This window comes from Telmatherina bonti (genome assembly GCF_933228915.1).
Source record: "Telmatherina bonti genome assembly, chromosome: 8".
NCBI lineage: Eukaryota > Metazoa > Chordata > Actinopteri > Atheriniformes > Telmatherinidae > Telmatherina > Telmatherina bonti.
This window is the reverse complement of record NC_136626.1, coordinates 14,562,665-14,585,260: the sequence shown is the minus strand read 5'-3', so window position 1 is coordinate 14,585,260 and position 22,596 is coordinate 14,562,665. Positions and strand designations below refer to the sequence as shown.

The 22,596-nt window shown below is 37.4% G+C and overlaps 1 protein-coding gene across 1 annotated transcript in view; it reads left to right on the top strand.

Moving 5' to 3' along the window:
* Window positions 1-22,596, top strand: part of raver2 (ribonucleoprotein, PTB-binding 2) — a gene marked incomplete at both ends in the record, with an annotated part of 98,722 nt that overhangs the window by 11,949 nt on the left and 64,177 nt on the right. Inside the window, one exon of the mRNA XM_079244565.1 lies at window positions 10,463-10,529. Within this exon, the coding sequence (XP_079100691.1) occupies window positions 10,463-10,529 (67 nt within the window). The remainder of the gene's footprint in view (window positions 1-10,462; window positions 10,530-22,596) is intronic.

Sequence of the window (22,596 nt, the reverse complement as noted above, 5' to 3'; positions counted from 1 at the left end):
AGACATTACATAACTTTCTGACATCAAAACTATGTGATCCAGACTTTTTTAATGACACAGTGACAGCTGTGTATTTCTGGAGCTGCTGCTGCTCAACAGTGTCCCAAACTGCACTAGATAACTCTTTAATTTTTTTATCTGGGACGCTGCGTGACGTTGCAACAAAACACATTGGCTCTTTTGATTACTCAACATCGCTGATTCAGCAAAGAAATGCAAGAAAATTAAAAGAGAGAGAAAGAAACAAAACAAGAGTCACCATAAGACTTGGAGCAGTATTCCAGGATTAGACTTGGAGCAGTATTCCAGGATTAATGATGTCGTCGTGACCGGATTGAAGATCAAGCCCCGGTCGTATGCCAGGGCAGTAACTGTAAACACTGGGACAGAGCCCGAGGAAGCGGACATGTCATCGGCGGAACGACAAGTGGTGTCCTTTCTCGAGTCCAAAGGAATTTCGCTGGACTTTGACAAGTGTAAAATTTTGAATGAAGGCCAGTATGGTTTTCGAACCAACAGATCTACCACAATGGCTATACTTGAAGCGGTAGAAGAAATTACAAATTCAGTAGACAAAAGAAAATATGCAGCTGGAATATTTATTGATTTAAAGAAAGCTTTTGACACAATTAATCATTCAATTTTAATGAAAAAGCTGGAACGATATGGCATAAGGGGAGTAGCTTGGCACTGGATCAAGAGTTATTTAACAGAGAGAGAACAGTTCGTGAAGATGGGTGATCATGAGTCAGAGAGACGTGGCATTGAGTGTGGAGTGCCGCAGGGGTCCATAGTTGGTCCAAAATTATTTATTTTATATATTAATGATATTTTTAATGTATCTAAAGCTTTAAAAATGATATTATTTGCAGACGACACAAATATCTTCTATTCCCATGACAATTATAGCACATTAATAAATATAATGAATAATGAATTAGAAAAAATAAAAAGATGGATGGATACTAATAAGCTATCACTAAATTTAGGCAAAACCAAAATGATTATTTTTGGTAATGTCATAAATCCTGAACTGGAAATAAAAATAAATGGTGTAACAATAGAAAAGGTGTTGGAAAACAAATTTTTAGGAATTATTATAGACAATAGATTGAATTGGAAGCCACACATCCAACACATACAGAATAGAATCTCCAAAAATATTGCAATAATGAATAAAGTAAAATTTAATTTGGATTCCAAAGCCCTTTACTTGTTGTACTGCAGCCTTGTTTTGCCCCATATAAGTTATGGTGTGGAAATTTGGGGTAATAATTATAAGACTTCCCTACAATCAATTTTTAAACTTCAAAAAAGAGCAGTTAAAACCATTCATAAAGCTGGATTCTATGATCACACACACATACTATTTCTACAGTCAAAATTATTTAAATTACATGACTTGGTAAACTTTTACACTGCACAGCTATTGTATAAGGCAAGTAAAAATGCATTGCCAGCAAACATTCAAATTATGTTCAAAGTAAGAGAAGGAGAACATAATTTACGAGAATGTAATAATTTCAAATATCCACCTGTTAGAACCACCAGAAAGAGTATGTGTGTGACTGTCTGCGGGGTTAGACTCTGGAACGGGTTGGGGAGAGAACTTAAGCAATGCTCTTCTATTTATCAATTTAAAGCTAAGTATAAAGCAATGGTATTGATGAAATATAATGCAGAGGAATATATGTAGGGTTATTTATAAGTATAATGTTGTTATAAGTGTGATGCTCAAGTATTCTTTCATTCATTCAAGACTACAGTATTGTTGTGATTATGTATGTAGTGGTGATGATGTTAATAGTTACATTTCCATACATGAATGGTCATGCACATTTTAAATATCAGATCAGGGCTGGCAAGTAGTGGATCGGTTGTCCAGAGGGCGCCCCCTACTGGCAGCTGACTCACCAAAACCTTGTTTATTTTAATGCACAGTATAGACTCAAAAACAGAACGTGTTACTGTTGTTGGGAGCTGTCTCCAATAACAGCAGGTTCATATTAATAGCCAACCTTTTTAAGGGACAATACACACAAGTTAATGAATTTGTTATTAACATAAACACCACTTAGAGAAATTGCTTAATACAATCTTTATGATTGTATTACAGTCTATTTATATTACAGTCTATTTACATATTGTTTTTGAGTGAAGATGAGTTATAACAATACTAAGTTATTTATTATTGTCCCTTACCATTGTTGGAAATAGTGAACTTAACATTGTTGGTATTAAGTCTTCTTAACTAATGTTGGTATTAAGTCATGTCGTTACTATTGTTTGGTATTACTCATGACCATTGTTGGTATTGTGTCGTGCATCCTTTGTATTGTAAGGTTTTGATTTGTGTTATCTAGGGGTGGGATTTAATAAGTTTTTCTTCTTCCCACTCCTTTTCGAGCTTATATATATATATTTTTTTTTTGGTTATGTATATGTACATCTTGGTATTGGTTTTGTTCATCTGCTCGAAATAAAGTTACTACTACTACTACTAAGATCTAGCTGGAGAGATCTCACAGGTCAGGTAGGATGCAAGATGGATGCCTAATCAGATAGGGGTCACAAGACGGGGAAAATCAGATAGGGGTCACAAGACGGGGAAAATTAGGCAAAAGTTCTGTATTGTGTCTTTAAGTTGGTTGCTTGGAGTAGTCGGCCAGCTGTTTGCTTACATCAGACTGCACAACATGTAAAGATTCAAGATCAGTGTTTATTGGCTCGTCATCCTGCCTTACACACCTGGTGGTTTCCTGTAACAAACCTATCTGCATCCATTTTATCCCCACAAACAGAAATCTTTGTGGAAACCTATTCCACTTTCAGCCTATCGAGACAATACTATAGATAGTAACTTCAATAAACCTAAATAAAATGTGTGCTTCCAAGTTAGTAACATTTAAAATGAAATGTCAATGTAAGGAAAGCTGGCGAGGTGGGTGGTGTGTCTCATCCTGCTCTGCAGCTGTTGATCAGTGATTTACAGCTGGAAGCGGCAGCAATCTTAGTGATCGGAGCCAACCTGTGAAGGTAATTATCAGTCGTATCGAGTGGGGCTAGTGATTTCACGTTGCTTGAACCCACATGTAGTCATACCAGGTGCTAGATCTGGTTTCTATGACATTCCTTATCAAGCTTGCTCCTCTCAGGGCAGTTGACTTTAATACTTCACCAAAGAGTGCACCTGCACATGCAGGCGATGCAATAGGCTGGAAGGCTTAAGGCTACATCTGTGGTACAGACTGGACTTGCTTGAAATCTCTCCTTTTACATGGTTCAAAATGAAGTGCTATTGCATCGAGGGAACCAAATGTCACAATTGGTTATATTATGAAAAATCTACTCATCTAAAGTAGCATGGTTGCTTTGTTCTAAGTCACCACGAAATACCCAGAGGTAAAATCTGCATTTTATTGATAAGTTGGACTTTATAATCAAATATATCAATGATTTATATTTAATAAAGTGGATTTTAGACAAAGAATGAGTTGTCTTTATGTTTAAAGAGCACATTTGTTCCAGCCAGGAAGTTTTCATGGTGATGAATCAGGCTTGTTTTAAGCCTCCACAGCTCAGGGGTGTATGACATTTAAAGACTAAAACATAAAAAAAAAGGTTTACAACTGTTTTCCTGCTTTGTAGTGAGAGATCTGTGGAGACAGTAGAAGTAGATTTCTTAAAGTGGAACTATTATGTGCATTTCAGGCTAATTTATTTTTATTTCTGAGACCAGAAGGGCTGGGATGGATCGAGTTATTGTCACAAATCGCTTTATTTACTTCAGACTGACCCTCTCCGTAGGCTGTCAGGTCAGTTTGTGGGCAAAATGAGTGGATTGAGACTCTTCCGCATTAAGCCCCGCCTCCCGCCACTGCACTACATCGGGAGCGCGCACCGCACCTGCTTTCGCCGTCATTGTAACATCTCATAAACAGAAGGATTAGGCTAATATGAACTCAATAAACAAAATAAAATACAATGTCAACACATAGCATACAGCCCTACATGTTGGAACCTGAATCAGACCCTAAAAACGAAGTGGAAAACAGCAACCCACAGCAACGAATGCAGCAGGATGTCTCTCTTTGGTAAACTCACCAGCCATTGTTGGAAATAACTTTATCCGACGTTTTCCACCCGCCTGATGTATTTGTACATGCCCTTGTTAACCAGTAGAAGGTAACCAATCACCGAACCTTATCCCCCGGGACGTCACAAGGATTTCCAAGTAGAAAAAACTCTCTATAACGACGCGTTTTTCGTCACCATGGAAACCGAATGGATGGAGTTCTGGAACTCAAACTCAAATATGCGTTTAGGTGATAAAAAACAGTGCCGTTCACATGTCTGATGAGGATTCAACACTGTAACACTGTAGGAAGCTCAGAAAACTCCAAATACCATAATAGCACCCCTTTAAGCATCTGCATTTGAGATGTATGTTTTCCTAGTTATGTTTTTGGGCTATATACCACATAATATTATCAAAGTGTTTGATTGGATACTGCTATTTACTAGTATTGGACTATTGCTATTATTATTGCTATTATTGGATACTGCTACTGCTTTTTATTTAATCACTCTTTGATTTGATAATTGCCAGATTATGTCAAACAATCACAAACATGCCAGATAATTAGAATCATGTGATTATGCAATGGTTGAACAGCCCTAGCTTCTTGTGTTTTTCATAACTAAACTTAAAAGGATAATGGCCTCGCTAATGGCAGCTCTTTTTTCTTATATTTAATTGTCGTTACTGCTTGCGGAAAAAGGCAGAAGCATTTATAAAAAGTGATTCTGTTTGCTTTGAATTAAGAGGTTAAAACAAGATTGATTAATTCATTTTATTGTCATCGCATGTGGTACACAGGAATTGAAGTACATACCACTCAGTGCATCACAATAAACTATGCAAGATAAATGGTCACAAAATGTTAAAAGGTTCTTCTTTTAAAGAGAAAAAACTCAGTTTTTCCACAAAACACTATGCTGAAGCAGGAAAAAATTGAGTTGAATCATTCATAACAAGGAAAAAAAAAAGGCGGCATCTTAATCTTTGGGTCATATTTTCCTGCCCAGTTGTGCCGTTTTGGGTGTCTGTCTTTTTACGGGAGCTGTTAAAAACAAATGTTTTGAGTAGAAAGCTGTTGAAACAGAAAAGTGGGTGACAGAATGGAACAAAGTGCAAGTTTATTGAACAGTGGAACTGAAGTGGTGGGGAATAAAGGGTAGGAAAAAGGGCAGTATGATGTGCTAAACTATTAAAATTAAAAGACTTGACGAGAGGCAGTATTTTTTTTGTTTTTAAAAATCTCATGTCTTGTCATAGGCGGTGACAAACAAAAATAAAAGTACATAACAGTAGAAGACAAAAATTGGCTCTGAGAGGAGAAACTTAAGCTCATCTGAATGCCATCGAGTGCTCACACTGTCTGTCTCTTTGCTCTTCAGAGCATAAGAAAAAAAAAACTAATTTCATGACTGATGAAAATTTCTGTTTTCCAATAAGGCAATAAGTTTTTTGCCAATAGGTTCTTTTTTCTTTTAATTTTTCTATTTTTATTACTTTTTATACAGAATCTCTTTTAAGCTTCTCCTCTAGAAATATATATTTAGTGACCAGAAAAGGATTGAAAGAAAAGCTCAGTGGGCCCTGAACATCAGGTACTGGACAGTAAATACAGAGGCCCTTTAAATAAAGGATAAATAGCTTTTGGGTGGCAGTATATTAAAATTCAAGCAAATAGTTTCTGGGTAATTGATCCTCATGTTGGCATAAAAAAAACAAAAAAAACAAAAACAGTCTGCTTAGAACCTTATTTACCAAGTCTGTTAAATGAAATGGAGTCCGCACAGTTATCTCATTGTATTATCCCTCTGTTTTACATGACATGAATAAGCATTTTCTTTAAAAATTAATTTTAAAAAAAAAACCTTTTCATATCTAATATTATGTCACTATTTCCAGAAAAGCAGTTTTGATTAGGAACAGAAGCTTTTGTCCTGCACTCTTTTATTCCCTTTTTAAATCCATTTATTTATTTATTTTTTATTACAAGAACACAATAAAAAAAAAAACTGGATATTTGATCTTTCAATATTGATCTCAGTTTTCTCTTCAGATGGGGACTGATATACTCTGGAGCAGCATAGGTGGATATATGGTGGAAAACCTGCTTATAACGCATCAATAACAATAAGGAAAAATAACTCTTTGCTTTACTTGGCCATGACTGCTGTGAAACGTGTCTGCTCCTTGTGCATGAATGGACTGGATAGTGGTTTGAGGGATAGAAAAGAGAAAAATGTACTCATCAGATTGTAGCTGTTTTACCGTTTTACCGTTTGACAGATTTTTCTTCTTTCCGATAGACAATGAGATGAAATGGAGAGGAAATGTTTTTAGCAAAGTATTTACTAACCTGACCCACAGGACACATCAGAGCTGCTTTCATTCAGATCTGATCATGGGATGACCATGAATCACCACAATACCATAACTCAAAGTTCACTTCTTTGTTTTCATCGTTGAATGGAAGCTCTAAACATGTCCTGCATTAGCTGAAGGCGAATTAAAGCGTAGGATAAAAGTAGCAGTAACCAACAGTTAGGATCAGCTTGGCTACTCTGTTTATTATTGTTGTTATTATTAAAGCTCTTTTACAAGCCTAATGGTTGCCTTCAACTAGCTATTGAATATTCATAAAGTATATAAGAAAATGAACAAATTGAGATGAAACATAAAGTCAACAAAAGCCCAAGTGGGAGGGATAGAATGTGCCTATTTTATCAATAGAAAATAGTTTAGAGTGACATTACAGTGATTGTTCACATATCTGCAGAATTTATCCTAAAAACTTGTTTTTTGGATCATTAGTGATTCCCTCAGGTTCACAGTTTTCTTTAGGCAGCCGGTCACCATCACTTACTCATAAAGGATTTGTAGGGAGACAATATATAGGAGAATCATGCTTGCCCTTTCGTGTGACGAAATACAGGCACTTTAAAGTAGAATGATGTTTTCTACATAATCTGATTTGACTCAACTGTGAATTTCATACATGTAACAGCACACCACAACATTAAACAACACAGGGTAAATATGACACATGTAAGAGTGCCATAATTATACAACATTACTTCTTGGTAGGGAAAGTCAAGTGTGAAAACGTGTCAAATCTTAAACGTCATCGCTGACTAATTTCCTATGAATGACTGAAACAAAAGACAAAAACTGAGACAAAAACAACAGTAAAAAGGTTCAACTCAGCAAAGTTGTTCTTAATATTCTCACAGTATTGACTTTAGATAATATATTACCATTCAGAACAGCTACAAACAATACTGCCTCTATTTAGGCCTTAATCTAACTCAGAATTGACCTGACTTGTAAATTCTGCTTGTTAAGCTGTGTCTTCCCGACATGGGCATGCAGCTCTCTGCATAACATCAGGAAGAGCATGGCTCTGTCTGCTGCTCTCAGTTTTACTCCCACTGGGAGCATTTTAAACAAAATAAATATTTTTGTCTGCATTTCAGCTCGTTAACATGACGTTTTCCAGTTTGTGCTTTCTGTCTACTGTTTAGGGTGTGTATTGTGATAGTATTGAGCATGTAGAGACAGAAATGTCATACTGTCATAAATAAGATGAATAACATCAAGTTTAGTTTATAATAAAGGACGATACAAACCTGTTCCAGAGAGCATAAGAACCTTTATGTTCTGATCTGGCACTGTATGGAAAAAAAAAAGACCTTTGTTGGAGGCAGAGTGAATCCTTAATATAATAGTCAGGAAAACACTGATCACATTGTCCATGTGGCTTATATTTTAAGTATAACGTGATTTAGACTTTGAAGGCACCTGCTAAATGCACATTCGTGTAGTTGTTTATAATCTGTTTAATGCCCTAAAAGAGTTTTACAACTTTTTCCTCAGGTGTTAATTTATATATAAGAATTGTTACTTTGTGGTGCTTAAAAAACAAAAAAAAAACAAAAAAAAACATTATGGCATCACACAGATGTCATTCTATTAGGTGTAATATTTTGGGAAGACCATCTTGAATTTATTAATTTTTATTCATGTTTGTCAAATTGTGGACCATATTTTAGATTTTTTTCAGAAACAATTAAACTAATAATTAAACTAATCTTAGTTACATAACCACCTTGAAACTGTACTATACTGCACTCTGTGTTTTCCCTTCGGATCTGAAAATAAGTATGGGCATTCATAATTAAGATTTCACAGAAGCATACCTTTGAAAAGAATTGTTGCCATTATTTTCTCTTTTTTGCTTTTACTTGTGATTTGTCTGAAGCAAAGACCATGTGCTTCTACATAAGAGTGAAGCCCACTAGGAAAGCACAGAGGCTAACCAAATTAGCAGTTAGCAGGGGAGTTCATAACAGATGGTGTGTGGGGATCTTTCTGTACTATTGCATCTTTCTCCATGATCTATCTCAACTCATCTAATCTTCTCACTAAAGAGGCATAAAATACATTTCCACAGAAGAGTTGAGTTATATTTACTGTTTGACGACACTGTCTGACCCTCATGTGGCTTGGTATGCTGCATGTCAGGCTGCTGTGTTTTTGCTTGACTGACACAAAAATATGGTTTCATTAAATTGTATTTCAAGGTGCAGGTAAGATTTAGCTACCCAGTTGTCATGGTGACTTTTGAAATATTTGTTATTGAGGGCAGTTGGCTAACACAGTCAATAGTTTGTAGCTGTTAGCCAGACTTGCCCTGTGATAGATGTGATAATTGTACATCTCCTTGGGGTTGAAACATTATTCAGAGTTGAAAACAGGAAATGGATCAGCCATTATTGACTGGAAAAGTTGTTTTCTTAACATGATTTAAAATAAATAACTTAACAGCTGGGAGCCAGGTCTCACACACCTTAAAAGGAAAAACTTGAGTAAGAAAACTTTCTGCATAAAGCTTTGCTAAGCTTTTAGAACTTTACAAATGTGTCCAACAGTGGAACCAAAATACTGGAGCTGTAAATGAGGACCTCTTTCATTGGCTACTTCCTTGGACCTCCTAAGCTATGAAAAAACTGTTCACAATATGCAAATGTGAAGTGGTTTTGCATAATCCAGGCCACCATATAAATGTGTTTTGTAGAACCTTTTTTTTTTTTTTTTTAATAAAAATCAGTTTTATAAGAATTGTTTTATCTCTCCTCACCTCTCTTTCTCTCTTCATCATAGTTCACATTTTGGCAGGTTACCATGTTAGCATGCACCGTATCAGAAGGTGTACCTTGCAAGATGACATTCATTGACATGTAATTCCCCACAATTTACCAACACTTGATGACTTTTTTTGGTACCCTCAGGTCCCATGGTATGTTTAAGACTCTTCTGTAGAAAACTGAGTTTTTGATCTTAACATGTGAATATTGGGCTTTTTGTTTGTTTATTTTTCTTGAACATAGAAGAAAAACAATCAAGACCATTGCTGATCATTTCCACCCTAAAAATGCGGTTTACCAATATCATAAAAGCAGATTGTGAGAGGCAGATAGTGTTGTAGCAAATAAAACCAGTTAGATCAGTTTACTTGGGGTGGCAGTGGCTCAGGAGGTAGAGCTGGTAGAGCTCTCTGTGCCCTCCACGAGGCAGTCCCAAGAGCGCTTAAGACGGAAGGCTGCTCCTAACCCCGGATGAATGCAGGGGTTGTGTCAGGAAGACCGTCCGGCGTAAAACGTGTGCCAACAAAAATGTGTTGGCACACGGCTTCCACATCAGAATGGTCGGTGGGAGAAGGTGTTTTGCTGCGGCAACCCCTTGAGAGAGGGACAATGCCACAAAGGGGAGAGGAGCTGGAGAAGGAGGTCAGCTTGCAGGGTGGAACGTAATGTGTTTTGGAACAATTTGTATGTACTGTAATCTAATATTAGCTGTTTGCTGTTACATTTAACAGTATTTGAGTAGAGTGGCTACAGACTGGTGAGCGGTGAAGATGAGATGGGGCTATATGTGTATTCACATGATCATGCATATTAGATAAAGGAAAAGACAGGACATAGTGGGATTATTATCATGAATTCGTCTTCCAAGTATGTCACTTTAAAGAATAGAAATAGTTGTTATAAAGGTAAAAGAAATGTCTGGAAAATGAGTTTAAACAAATCTAATGTAAAAACCAGGATCATGACTAAATTTATTAATTATTCCTAGAACCCAAAAGTCCATTGATTTTTACCCATAATAGATCATTTGAATGGCTGCTCCCCCAACGTTTGTGTTCCAGGGTTAATATAGCAAGTAATAGGTGAGAGATAATTAAAGGATTTTTTGTGTCAAGTTACATCATTCTTTTAAACTTTTGTTTATATAATTTACTTAAAAGCTGTAAAATAGTTTGTCAGTTATTCTGTCCTTTTTTCGGGTCTTTTAACTAAAATGTTTTGTTTTGCTTTTTTTCTTTTCAAGGAAGTTCATGAAATTCTGAAAGAGTACGAACTGAAGTACTGCTTTGTGGACCGCAACAAAGGCACAGGTAAAACACACACACACACAATAGATAAGAACATTTACTAATCTAATATGTATTTGACTTAATTTACTGCAGCACGACTCTTAACCAATACAACCAAAGCCATCACTTGCCCTTTTAGATACTGGCAGTGATGGAGAGAGCCATGGTGCATGTGTAATTAAAGCCATAGGACAGTTTAAAGTGAGATATAAATACCCGAGTCTTTCTAAAGTTTGACTTTTACAATAATAGTTTGTATTACCATGGTAATTTAATGTCAAGCTCTCAAATGTGCCAAAACTTCCCTATCATTTGTTATCATTTGTGGGTTTTTTTGTTTTCCACAATCACAACAATGGTATTATCCATTTATTAAATTATTCAGTCAATCTGCAGATGACATGCTGGAGTAAGACCCTCTGCCACTACAGATTCTCACTGTTAATACAACTGTGGGGAAATTAACACACATACAGGAGTCTTTCTTGGCTAGATAGCTGGTACTACAGAAGCTCATCAGGCTGATCAGATTTCATGCTAACTATTCAGTCGTCATCTGGTTAATGAAAAGCAGTACATGTCTAGATGTGCGTCAGAGTTGTGACCTTTATGGCAAAACAGAGTTGGAGCCCTCCAAAATAATGTAGATTCAGATTTAACCCTGGATATTCAGTATCATGGAGGTGGTCCACTTCTTACTGGGATACCTTTCCAACAACAACAACTTAGACTGCAGTCCTAACTGCCTCTGGCATGGGACATAATGTCTGCCAGAAAATTTAAAATACAATAAGATAAACACGATGATACTGCGGAAACACTAATATGACACGAACTTGCACATTCACACATTTTGTACATTTTTATATCTTTGCTCCCTGAATTAGGCTGAAGCACTTCTGTAGCTTTAGACTTAATCTTTATCTTTAAATGTGTCACTATCTAGAATTATATTTAGTTTTTTCTGTCATAATAATAGAGATCAAACATCTATTACTTACCAGTTATGGGTCTGTGTCATGACACCACTGTGAGTGACCTCTGTTTTATTCAGGATTAGTGAGGCCAGATACACAGAAGATATCCTGGTGAACTTGCTTAGTAGGACAGACCTTTAAAGTATCAGAGCGAGAATATCCGGTGGCTAAAACTCTTGTCACTTTTCACGAGTGAGCGTTCAAGAAGATGCATACAATGATGGCTTTGTTTAAAGGAAAGTGTAAAGTCAAATGCCATATGTGTCACCTCTGAAGGGCACTAGAGATGATCATTGATGAGATATCTTTTAAAATCTCATAGAATAAAGTATTAGAATTACAAGCTTCTACAAATCCAGCTATTTCCGAACTAATTGAATATTGAATGAATGTTTTTATTTCTTTGAAAACATTTGTAAAACTGCTGTGGGTGAAAATAACAGCACACACTGTTTAGTTTGAACCGAGCACAAGTTTCTTAAAATTTAACCAAAAATGACATCAGTGTTTCTATTACACACACACTCCAGGGTTTTTGTTTTTTTTTTTAAATAGTTGCTTGCTGTTTTGGATGCAGCGTGGGTATTTTAGTACCACATTTTTTCCTTCCAGATAGACATAACTTTTGTAAAATTGAAATTAAGTGAATTATTCTCTTCAAACATCACACACCTAACTTGACTCTACACCTAAGTGTAGACTTTTTTTTTATGTTATTATCTTGATTTTCTGACATTTTCTCTTCATAGGTCTGAAATACTAAAACACACACACACACACACACACACACACACACACACACACACACACACACACACACACACACACATACATGACCCCCCGCACCTTAAGTGTGTTCTTTTCCAGGGAAATCATACATAGTGCCTATATTTAGTTGGTGCAGTCTGCCAAGGACCTGAAAGAAAACACTTCAAGAGTAGTGGGGGGGCTTTAAACAGCTGAGAAGCAGTTATCAAGGCACTGGCCGTTCGAAAGGTTAATGGTGTTTGAGAGTGAACGAGAGCCTGATCAAACAAGGCCCCTTGTCCGACCAATAGCCATGGTGTACTGCTAATCAGGCCACTGGTGTAAGACTGGGCTCCAATACGCTGTGGTGATTAGAGTGGGATGAATTGGACAAGTGAGAAGAATCAAAACATCATGAGCTGTTTTAGACCAAGTTCATTTTGTCCGAACAAACCCATAACTTGTCAAAAATCATCTCTTTTCTGCGTCTCTCTTGATGTTTTGTTCAGTGAGGAACAACTTGGTTTTAACTTCAGCTCAGTGTGAAAGGCGGGCCTCGGTAAATATGGCTACTTGTTGATGTCAGTATACTGGCCCTTTGTGTGAAGAGAATGTTTTCTGACAATCTAACAAACATCTCAAACGTTTCTGTCAAGAGCCTCCGATGAAATGAACAGTTATTTTTCCTGCTCATGTTGGTAAAGATATTATTAAGCAATTTAAGGTACACGTAGCAGAAGGGAGGCAGGTTGGAGGGTGTTCCTGCTTCCAGGCTAGACAAGAGCTTTATATGCCTGTCTAGAACTTGAAATGAGTTCTTGTGATACAACAGCATATTGTTAGTGCAAATTGTGAGTTTGTCAGTAAAAGCTATGTATTTTTGTCTTGATTTTTAGTGAATATCAACAAATAAATACATACAGAATGTTTTCATTTTAAGAGGCAAATTTGTATTTGCATGCATTTGAAGAAAGCAAACCAAGTTTTCATCATGTTCAGAACAGCAGCAGTAAACTTTCTTCATTTGACTCCATCGTATTAGGATTTTCAAATCTGGCAGTACTTGTTTAGGACACAGTTGTTGAAAAATACTTAATTACAGTTTAGAAAAAAAATCCGACATGGCTTAAAGGAGACACATTATAGGAAAATAACTGTTTTCTGTTCAAGACAGCATGTTTTGTATTAGGTTGTCTAAAGTTGCTTCAAACACAGAACAAACACAATCCTGTTTTATCTTTTAGACCTTGAATCTAAAAAGTTAAGCTGTTGTGATTGCAGAGTGAAGTTAAAATACTGCTGCAAGGTTATTCAGCCTGATCCTTCTTTATCATCACCTAACTTCAGCTTCGGATGATGCTGCATTCACTGTACCTCGAAAGTAATAAGTCAGTTTGGTGTAAGATCACGCTTCAGCTCACATAGATTAAAACTCAACTAAATGTTGTTCATTTTAAATTCACAATCCCAAAAGAGACCACTTCACTTTCATGTCTTTTTTTGTATGATCTCTTATGAATTATCTTGTATTATAATTATCTTTTATTATTGCATAGTGTTTTGATATTCCACAAAGCTCTGATGCAAGAGATGGACCACATCTGGTCAAAATATCTGGCCAGAGATGTGTTGTCTTGTCATTTTGTCTGTACAGCAGATATGTTGCAGGGACGTTAGCAAAGCATGACAAGCCTTGCCCTGCCCAAACATAAACAGTCTCAGAATTAGACTCCATCCATCCATCCATCCATCCATCCATTTTCTACCTCTAGTGGATGTGTGATTTACTCACCTGATCGTTCAGATTTAGTCCTCTTTAACTCCTGAAGTAAGTTCTTTTTTTTTTTTTTTTTTTTTTTTTTTGGTTACTACCTAAATTTCATGACCATAGTTAAGTGATGGAATTTACAAAGACCAGTAAATGAAGAGTTTTGCCTTTCAGCTCTGCTCTTGTCACTACAGCTGGGTTGTTCAGAGCCCACATTACTGTTGATGCACCCCCAGACTGTCTGGCTATCTCTCACTCCATCCTATCATTGCTCAAGAACAATATCTAGATATATTTAAACTTCCCCGCCAGAGGCCAAAAGTCACTCTCAGCCTAGAGAAAGCATTTCACTTATTTCCAGTTGAGAACCTTGGCTTCAGACTGACGGCCCATTTATGCTCCCTTACACATGTAATAGGTACATCCCTTTCAAGCATTGTTGTACATCACACCCCTTTATACTTCCATGTGTCTTTTATGTTGCCATGGCTATGAAGTCAATTCATCCACTAGTGAATGGCTCGAGAACCACACCTATTAAATGTGTAAATAATACAGTAGACAGGTGACAAATTTTGGTGTGAGGAAACCAACAGAATCACATCATCTGCAGAAAGCAGGATTGGTGACGAGGGACAGGACCTGGAAACAAAGTGTAAAACATGTCACAGTCTGACAGTGTAAATATACCCACGTGGCTTGCTATTTGTTTACTTTATTTGTTGTTTGACTTATTTTATTGCTTTAATTCCAAGTATAGCTGTTGTAAGCCACAAATAGTGGCACCATTTTCTAGATCTGTGTAGTATTTAGTCTGTGAGAAATGCTGGAGGCGTACTGTTGGAGTGTCTGTCTTACTGTTGTAGCTGAGGCGGGCAGGCTTCTACAGGAGCAGCTAAACAGGCTCATCAAGCTCATTAACTGCTGCTGAAATTGGTACAAATGGGGTTGTTTTTAAGGTGGGATGCAGCCTCAGCAGAGACTCAATAGGCAGTGTTTTCTGAGCTTGTGTGAGTGTGTTTGTGCATGTGTGTTGGAAGATCCCCGACTTCCTCAGTTAGAAGTGTGGAGGATTGATTTCAAGCCACTGTACCTTTTCACTTTGTGCGCAAATGTGTGTGCGTGATGACTGATTGATTTTTTTCTTTTTTTTCCCTTAGTCCTGTATCACCCCCCCGCCCTTATCTTGTCACCTTAAACACACACTGCCTTCCAACCTCAATGCCTGCAGTTTTGTACTTGGTGAATTTACAGCTGTGCTTCAGGATTGTGTGCATCTCATGTGTGTGTGATTAGTGACTGTCATTACAAATGTTTGTGTTTAATAGGGAGAAGGGTGTTGGTGGTGTGTTTGGGTATCTTTGTTTTAGTGTGTTTGACAGGCTCGCCAGCCATTAGATCAGATTTCATCGCGGCTGTATACCATCATCCCAACCAAGTGTTTATAGTCTGACTCCTCCTCTTCTCCCTCTCCTCTTTCCTCTCAGCTTTTCTCACTTTCACCTTCTCTGGCGCTCAAACTTCACCTCCTAAACACATTACAAGATTTTCTTTGTGTTTTTTTTCTGATGGCCATCCTGTACATCAAACTACTGAAGATTTTGTAGTAAAAGAAATGTTATGAGGTGATGGTTTCAGTTCAGATGTTCTGCATTGCTGAGGATCCAAATTTATTTCCGGTTCTTAACGGAAAGCCTAACTGTGTATATGAAGTCAGAAATTTCTCTGAGCTTACAGCACAATGCTTTGACATGTTTCATTGGACTGATGACAGAAAGTCAACACTGTTTAAATGTTGATGCTGGAAGCAAACTAAGTTATTTTATTTTTTTTTTCAATTATTAATTTGTGCAAATTTACATGTACATACAAATGGGAAGTATACTTTGCTTTTATTTCATTCTTTTTTTATACTTAAGCTTTCACTGGCTTTTTGTGTCTTACCCCAACATGATGATAAATGAAGGCTTTATTTAATAATAAAACAAACAGAAAGTGATAACTATTTGCAAATATTTTAAAAATGGCTGCTGTTGTCCTTGAGGCCGAGCACACGAGGTAGCAAAAAAACATTTGGCATAAATGTGGCCCACATCTACAGCCTTGTGTTGGCCCATATTTGGCAATACTCTTGATGAGAGTTCCCCCCACACACTTTTCTGTGAGGAACTCTGCTTCATTTCTTTTATTCTTTGTCTGCTTTGTCAGCTTACTTTATACAAGTTCATTGGAATCACACATGGCTCATGTTTTGGTTTTTCTCTGGAAAAATATGTTTTTATGTTTTTTCTTTCGTATTTCTGTGAAAAACAACAACAAAAAAAATCAAAACAGTTACAGCATGTCAATATTGTCATCTGACTCTATTTTGTAAATTGGATTTTTATTGGACATATTTTCAGTTCTAAGTACAGGCAATAACCTGTTAACCTTTTCCTAAATGGGTCCCAGGTTAAGTTTCTGTACACAAACACTTCATGTATCTAAATTATGTTTTACACGTCTCTTATTTTACAGTTGTAGGAAAAAAAGGGGGTGTGGGTTTGATGTTTTCAGGCCACATTTTCCCAGCGTGATTACCTTAAGTTCTGTTTGCTTTCACTTGCACTTCACTCGACATAATAAAACTGCATGTACAACATCAAGCACTCACAACTGTGGGGTGGTTTTCCCCGAAACAACAACTTACCTAGAAGTAATAAACAGAAGGCGGACGAAAACCCGATTCATTAATTGGCCTGGACCAAAAACAGAACTTCCACTTCAGCCAATTTGTTATTTGCAAGTAAACAATGCATCAAACACCAGTTTTATGCAGTCTAACAAATCTTTGTTTTACTGACCCACAATATATTTATTCCAAATATCATGGAGAAATCAATAACCAAATAAGTCCAACAAAGCAGAAAAGATGTAACAAAAAGTAAAGGAGACGGCATTAACACCAGGTATAAGAGCGAAGGGAAAGGGGCAGGACTGTAAAAATCAATCTCTGCTCATGTTGTTGCTGAGCTCTCTGCAGAGAATTATCAATGAATGAGCTTTGGCCAGGCTGAGTAATCTGTTCATCTATCTTCCGGGATGTAGCTGGCTTTGATGTAATGTTTTCAACTGTAACAAAGGAAGTGATCAATAAGTCATGGGGCTTATTTGCCCCTGAGGCTGACTGTTAAATATTGCATGATATGGAACGATGACCCTACATCACGTTCAAACTGGGCACACTTGAAGAATTCACACCCAGTGTGAAATTGGTTTTCCAGATTGTTTGTCAGCAGAAAAAAAAAATCTTGAGCTATTTGCTAATTCCCACAAAACTCGGAAGGAGCTGCGTGTTTTGTCCTTGTGATGCCAAGCTACCACACTACGCAGTTATCTGTCAAAATTAGTTTAAGATATGAAATTGGTTTTTGCATTGGTTTTCTATTATCTTTCCTCTATCATCAGCCTCGGGACTCTAATAAACGCACAATGAAATATTAATCAAATAAAGAGGCTGAATGCTTTATTTGTGAACTTTGTGAAGCACTTTTTTATGATAAAGTGTGTTCCATAACTTGAAAAACAGTCTTCATTATTATTGTTACATAATTTGATGGGAGAACCTTTTTAATTACAAAAACATATTTACTGCATCACAATGCAATGAACAAGCATGAAGAAGCTCTTGCAAAAAGTATTTGAAGCGGAGGTGACATCCTCTCCCAGAGGTCACCTACAGACCAAAACCATCTTTAATTATCTTTGAACATTGGATGTGGCATTTAAAAGCCTCCAATGGGTCAGACCGTGATGTCAAACAGGTACAGATCACGAACTGCATCATTCCCGCTGGGAACGGAAATACTACTGCTTGCTTTAGCTGAGATTTTTATAATTGGTGTGAAATGCAGACAAATTCCCTGAGGTGAGAGTCTCGCATGCGCAGACACAGAAACACAGCCGAGCAAGTAAAGCGTTCCAGTATTGTCCCCGTGAAGATGTCCTCCTGGGATCCTGGCTGCTTTTAAACATGCACATTTGTGTGGAAACAGAAGTCAGTGACAAGTCTGTTGAAATACTAAAAGGGCTTGTTTTTACAGCTGTTTAATTTTCACATTATTTATGTCTGATACGAGGGATGAACATGTCAGCTCTCACACACGCCGCTGTGCAAGCAGCGTCGATCAAGCTATGCAAAGCCTCAAACTTTGTACTGCTTGCAACAAATATTAAAAAGTTGCATCAGTATTTTGTTTTAGTAGTTTGTCTCGTCAGAACAGCACCAGCCCTTCACCGTACACAAATGCAGTTTTCCAGTGTTATTCCAACGTCATGGACGTAGCTTTTCTCAGCATCAGCTGTTTTCATGCCGTTCCAAACCAACTCCATGTTAAGGTCACGAAGATGAATCCTGCAGCAGTTTTGTGGTTTTAAGAAATACCTTCATGTTTTGAATAATTGCTAAGCTAAAGAAAAAAATGTGGCCTGATGGTTTTTGTAACCATATAATAATCCAGTTTATAATCCCGTATGCAGACCTGCATTGAGATTTTATTTGGGAAAATTGAAATAATTTATCTTACATCCTAAAATGTAGATCCTCCTGAGCTGTAACTTGAAATCGTTATTTCAGAGTTGATGCAGTTAGTCTAAACCAACCTTTATTCTGACTTCAGTATTGATTGAGGTCAATAAGACTGATATAAACACGCAGTGTAACCCTTATCAAGCCAAGAGCTGATATTTATATGAAAGCCCTGCATCATTTTGTCCTCAGAATATTAACAAGCAGCTTGCAGCCTTCTTCCAACCCTTAAACTCTCACATTTGGACTGGATGACTGGATGTTTTGAAATTGATAATGCTGCTGTTAATCCATCTAAGTTTCTACTAACTGGTATTTAAGGTCAATGATGGAGAAAACACATTTTGATGAGGTCCTGTGTGTCCTCGCAGCAGAAACACTGCTTATTATCTCTTATGTTAATGAGATGTAAATGTCGAGGTGTTTTAGGGATGTTAAGTCTCTTTTAGTGTTGTTTTTTTTCCCTTCAGTAATGATTAATAAAAGCAGCTTCTCCTGGGACTCAGAAGTTCATTACATCACAAATAATATTTCTTTATAAATGAATGATTCAAATCAAATCAAATCAAACTTTATTTCTTGAGCACTTTTCATGCCACGGGCAACACAAAGTGCTTTACAGGATAAAATGAAGTCATAAGGATTAAAACAAACAGTGGATAAAAAGGCATTTAAAAATAATAGACACAAGCTCTTTCCACACACTCACACACACACACACACACACCACACACACACACACACACACACACACACACAAGGGCATAGAGCAAAGAACCCCCCCCCCCCCCCCCCCCCCCACGCCCACCCACATTCCCCGAAAAACATCATTCCCTGAATACTGTCTCTTTAACTGAATTCTGGTTAATAAAACAACTAAAAACATTAAGTAAGTGATAAAAATTCTGACTTGATGCTGATGTGAGGAAACAATACCTCGGGATCCATCCACACCAGGAGCCAGTCCCCCGCATGCTCATAGGGGCCGCTGCCACAGCAACCGCACAACTCCCAGGCAGCAACGGGGCCACCCTGCAGCCGTGAAGCTGCAGTGCTGGACCCCGCGCCACCCAAACAGCAGCGGTCGCCATGACAACAGCCCCCAGACCAAACAGGCAGGGCCCCCAGCGTGCTGGATCCCCATAAGGAAAACACTGGAGTTAAAACCAGAAGATGAATAACAGTAAGAAATAAGAGCAACAATAAAAGAAAATATACATATATACATAGAAGGACTTCACAATAATGTATTAAAAATAAGAAATCTAATAAAACAGTTTAAAAATAAATAAAGTAATAAATGAAGTAAATTAAGATAAGTAAATAAAGTAAAATAAAATTCAGTTAAATGCTAAACTAAAAAGGTGTGTCTTGAGCCTCTTCTTAAAAACATCAACAGTCTTTGCGGCCATGAGGTCCTCTGGCAGGCTGTTCCACAGTCGGGACCATAACAATGGAAAGAGGTCTCACCGTATGTCTTAGTTCTGACTTTAGGAACCACTAAAAGGCCGGTACCAGAGGACCTCAGGGTCCGCGAAGGCTCATAATTAAAAAGAAGGTCAGATACATAAGAAGGCCCAAGACCATTAAGGCATTTATAAACAAGTAAAAGAATCTTAAAATCAATCCTGAAGCGCACAGGAAGCCAATGCAGCGATTTTAAAACTGGTGTAACGTGTTCCCGCCCTCTGGTCCTCGTCGGAACTCGAGCCGCTGAATTCTGTAGTAATTGTAGGCTGGAAAGAGACTTTTTAGGAAGACCAGAGAGCAGGGCGTTACAGTAATCTAATGTACTGGAAATAAAAGCATGCATCAGCACCTCTGTGCCGGCAAGAGAGAGAAATGGGCAGACTCTGGCAATATTTTTTAGATGATAAAAACCTGTTTTTGTTACATTTTTTATGTGTGGAATAAAATCCAGCTCAGAGTCAAGAAGAACACCCAAATTTCTCACACACTGGGAGGGATTAAAATGTTGCAATTTTGATAAAAGGATCTCTCTCTTGCCTTCAGGATCGATAATTAAAACTTCAGTTTTGTCCTGGTTGAGCTGTAAAAAGTTTGCTGCCATCCATGACTTTATATCTGAAATACAATTTAAAAGAACATTTAGTGGCTCTAAGTCATCAGGGGACACAGCGATGTAATGCTGTGTATCATCGGCATAGCTGTGAAAATCAACGCCGTGTCTCCTGATGACGTCCCCAATATGACGTCCCTGTGTCTCCGAATATGACGTCTCGTCATATTCAAAGACATATGGTTTAACCACAAAGCTTGTGATGCTAAAATGATCAATTCTGTCTAATTATTCTCTGAAATGTTCTATTTGTTGCTCTTCTGCCGTAATTGGAACATAGTGCTCAGAACCGCTTTTAGCATGTGTGGTCTGACCCTCAGGGCCATGATGGTTGTAACGTTGGACTTATTAGGTCATTCTGATGGGAGTGTTTATGTCTGTGCACATATCTGTGGTAACGTGTGTATTCAAGTGTGTCCCATTGTGTCTCTTGGGACTCTGCTTCAGTGGCTGCTGCTTCTGTTCTTCAGCTAACAATGTTTTTTTCCTTTTCATTTCTACCTGTCAACACACACAATCACTCTCTTTTTTTCTTTTCAGACACACACATGGGAAGAATGGCACCTGTTGCAGTGTTGCTCAGTCTTTGACCCGTTTTTATTTTATATTTCAAATTCTTGTATTGAACATGTTCCGTCAGACAGCCTGAGCTTGTCATGTCCTTTGGATCAAATTCCTTCTCATCAGCTGGTTCTCTCATTTGATGTATTTTCCATCTTCACCTTTTTTCTTCAGCCTTAGCAGTTCAGAAGCAGCTTCAAATCTGATTGTTCGCCGCCTGGAATAATAAAAAAAAAAAGATTGATTATGGTTGGTTTCTATGCTCTTACTATTTGGTCGGATGGACTTGTCAGTTCTTGATGAAATTTGAGTTTGACGCAAATTTAGCATATTCCCATTCTAGCTTGTTTTTAGTTTGAATTTAGTGGAAGGTTTCCAGATCTTTTTTTTTCTATTTTTGTGTATATTTTTGCCAGGCTCTGGGTTGTAGAATTATATGAACTATGTATATTTCACCTAAATACATTCAATATTTTCATACTTGGAATGGAAGAGGCATCCTCAGCTCATAGCCCAAAAGGTTTTAATTATATATCAGTTTGTGCCATTATTTTTTTTATAATATGCATAGACTTTGGGCTGTGATTTTTCATTAGTTTTACTCACATTTTAATTCTTTTTTTTTCTGTTAAGTTTCTCAGAAAATTTTAATTCTTTTAATAGTTTTTGATGATCACACACATTCACTGAGGAACCATATGAATTAAACAATTAGGATCTTGTGTTCATGAGAATTTTAGGCTAATTTTACTTAAAACAGAATTTAGAAAAAAGGGTTTGAGGGTTGTTTTGGTTGAGATTTCTGCTGCTGAGACAATGTCAGCCAGATTGTCTGAATGGCAAACAGGCAGCTCGACAGGCACACAGATGCAGAAATTTACATATGGACCCACAGACAGACTGACGAAGCTGCCTGCCTGTTCCGAATATCCATCCATCTACTAGTCCTCCCATCCACTGTAAGCCAGCCGCTTCCACATGACACCACCCGTCCAGAAGTATGTGTACTAATTCGGCTGTGCTGCGGAACCAGGGATCTGGGATACAATGGTGAGTGTTATCCTGGGAAGCCCTGCTTTTCAATGGCAGCCTTTGTTCTCATTGCTAATCTGTCCAGTAATGAAGACAGCATATGCTGGCAAAAAACTCATAGGCCTCTTGCTTTGTGTGTAAATGTGTCCACCAGTGTGGATCCAGTACAAAAATACCTAGGTCAGTGGATGAGAATGGACTCAGACTTGCCCTACAGCAGTAACACCATCCATCTCTAGCACAGTTTTAATTGTAACCCCATCATTAAAACGCTCATTAAGATTTTCTTTGCATTTCATTTTTACTACCATTGTCTTTGTTTGTCTTCACATTTTCTTTCTTTTCACAAGGATTAA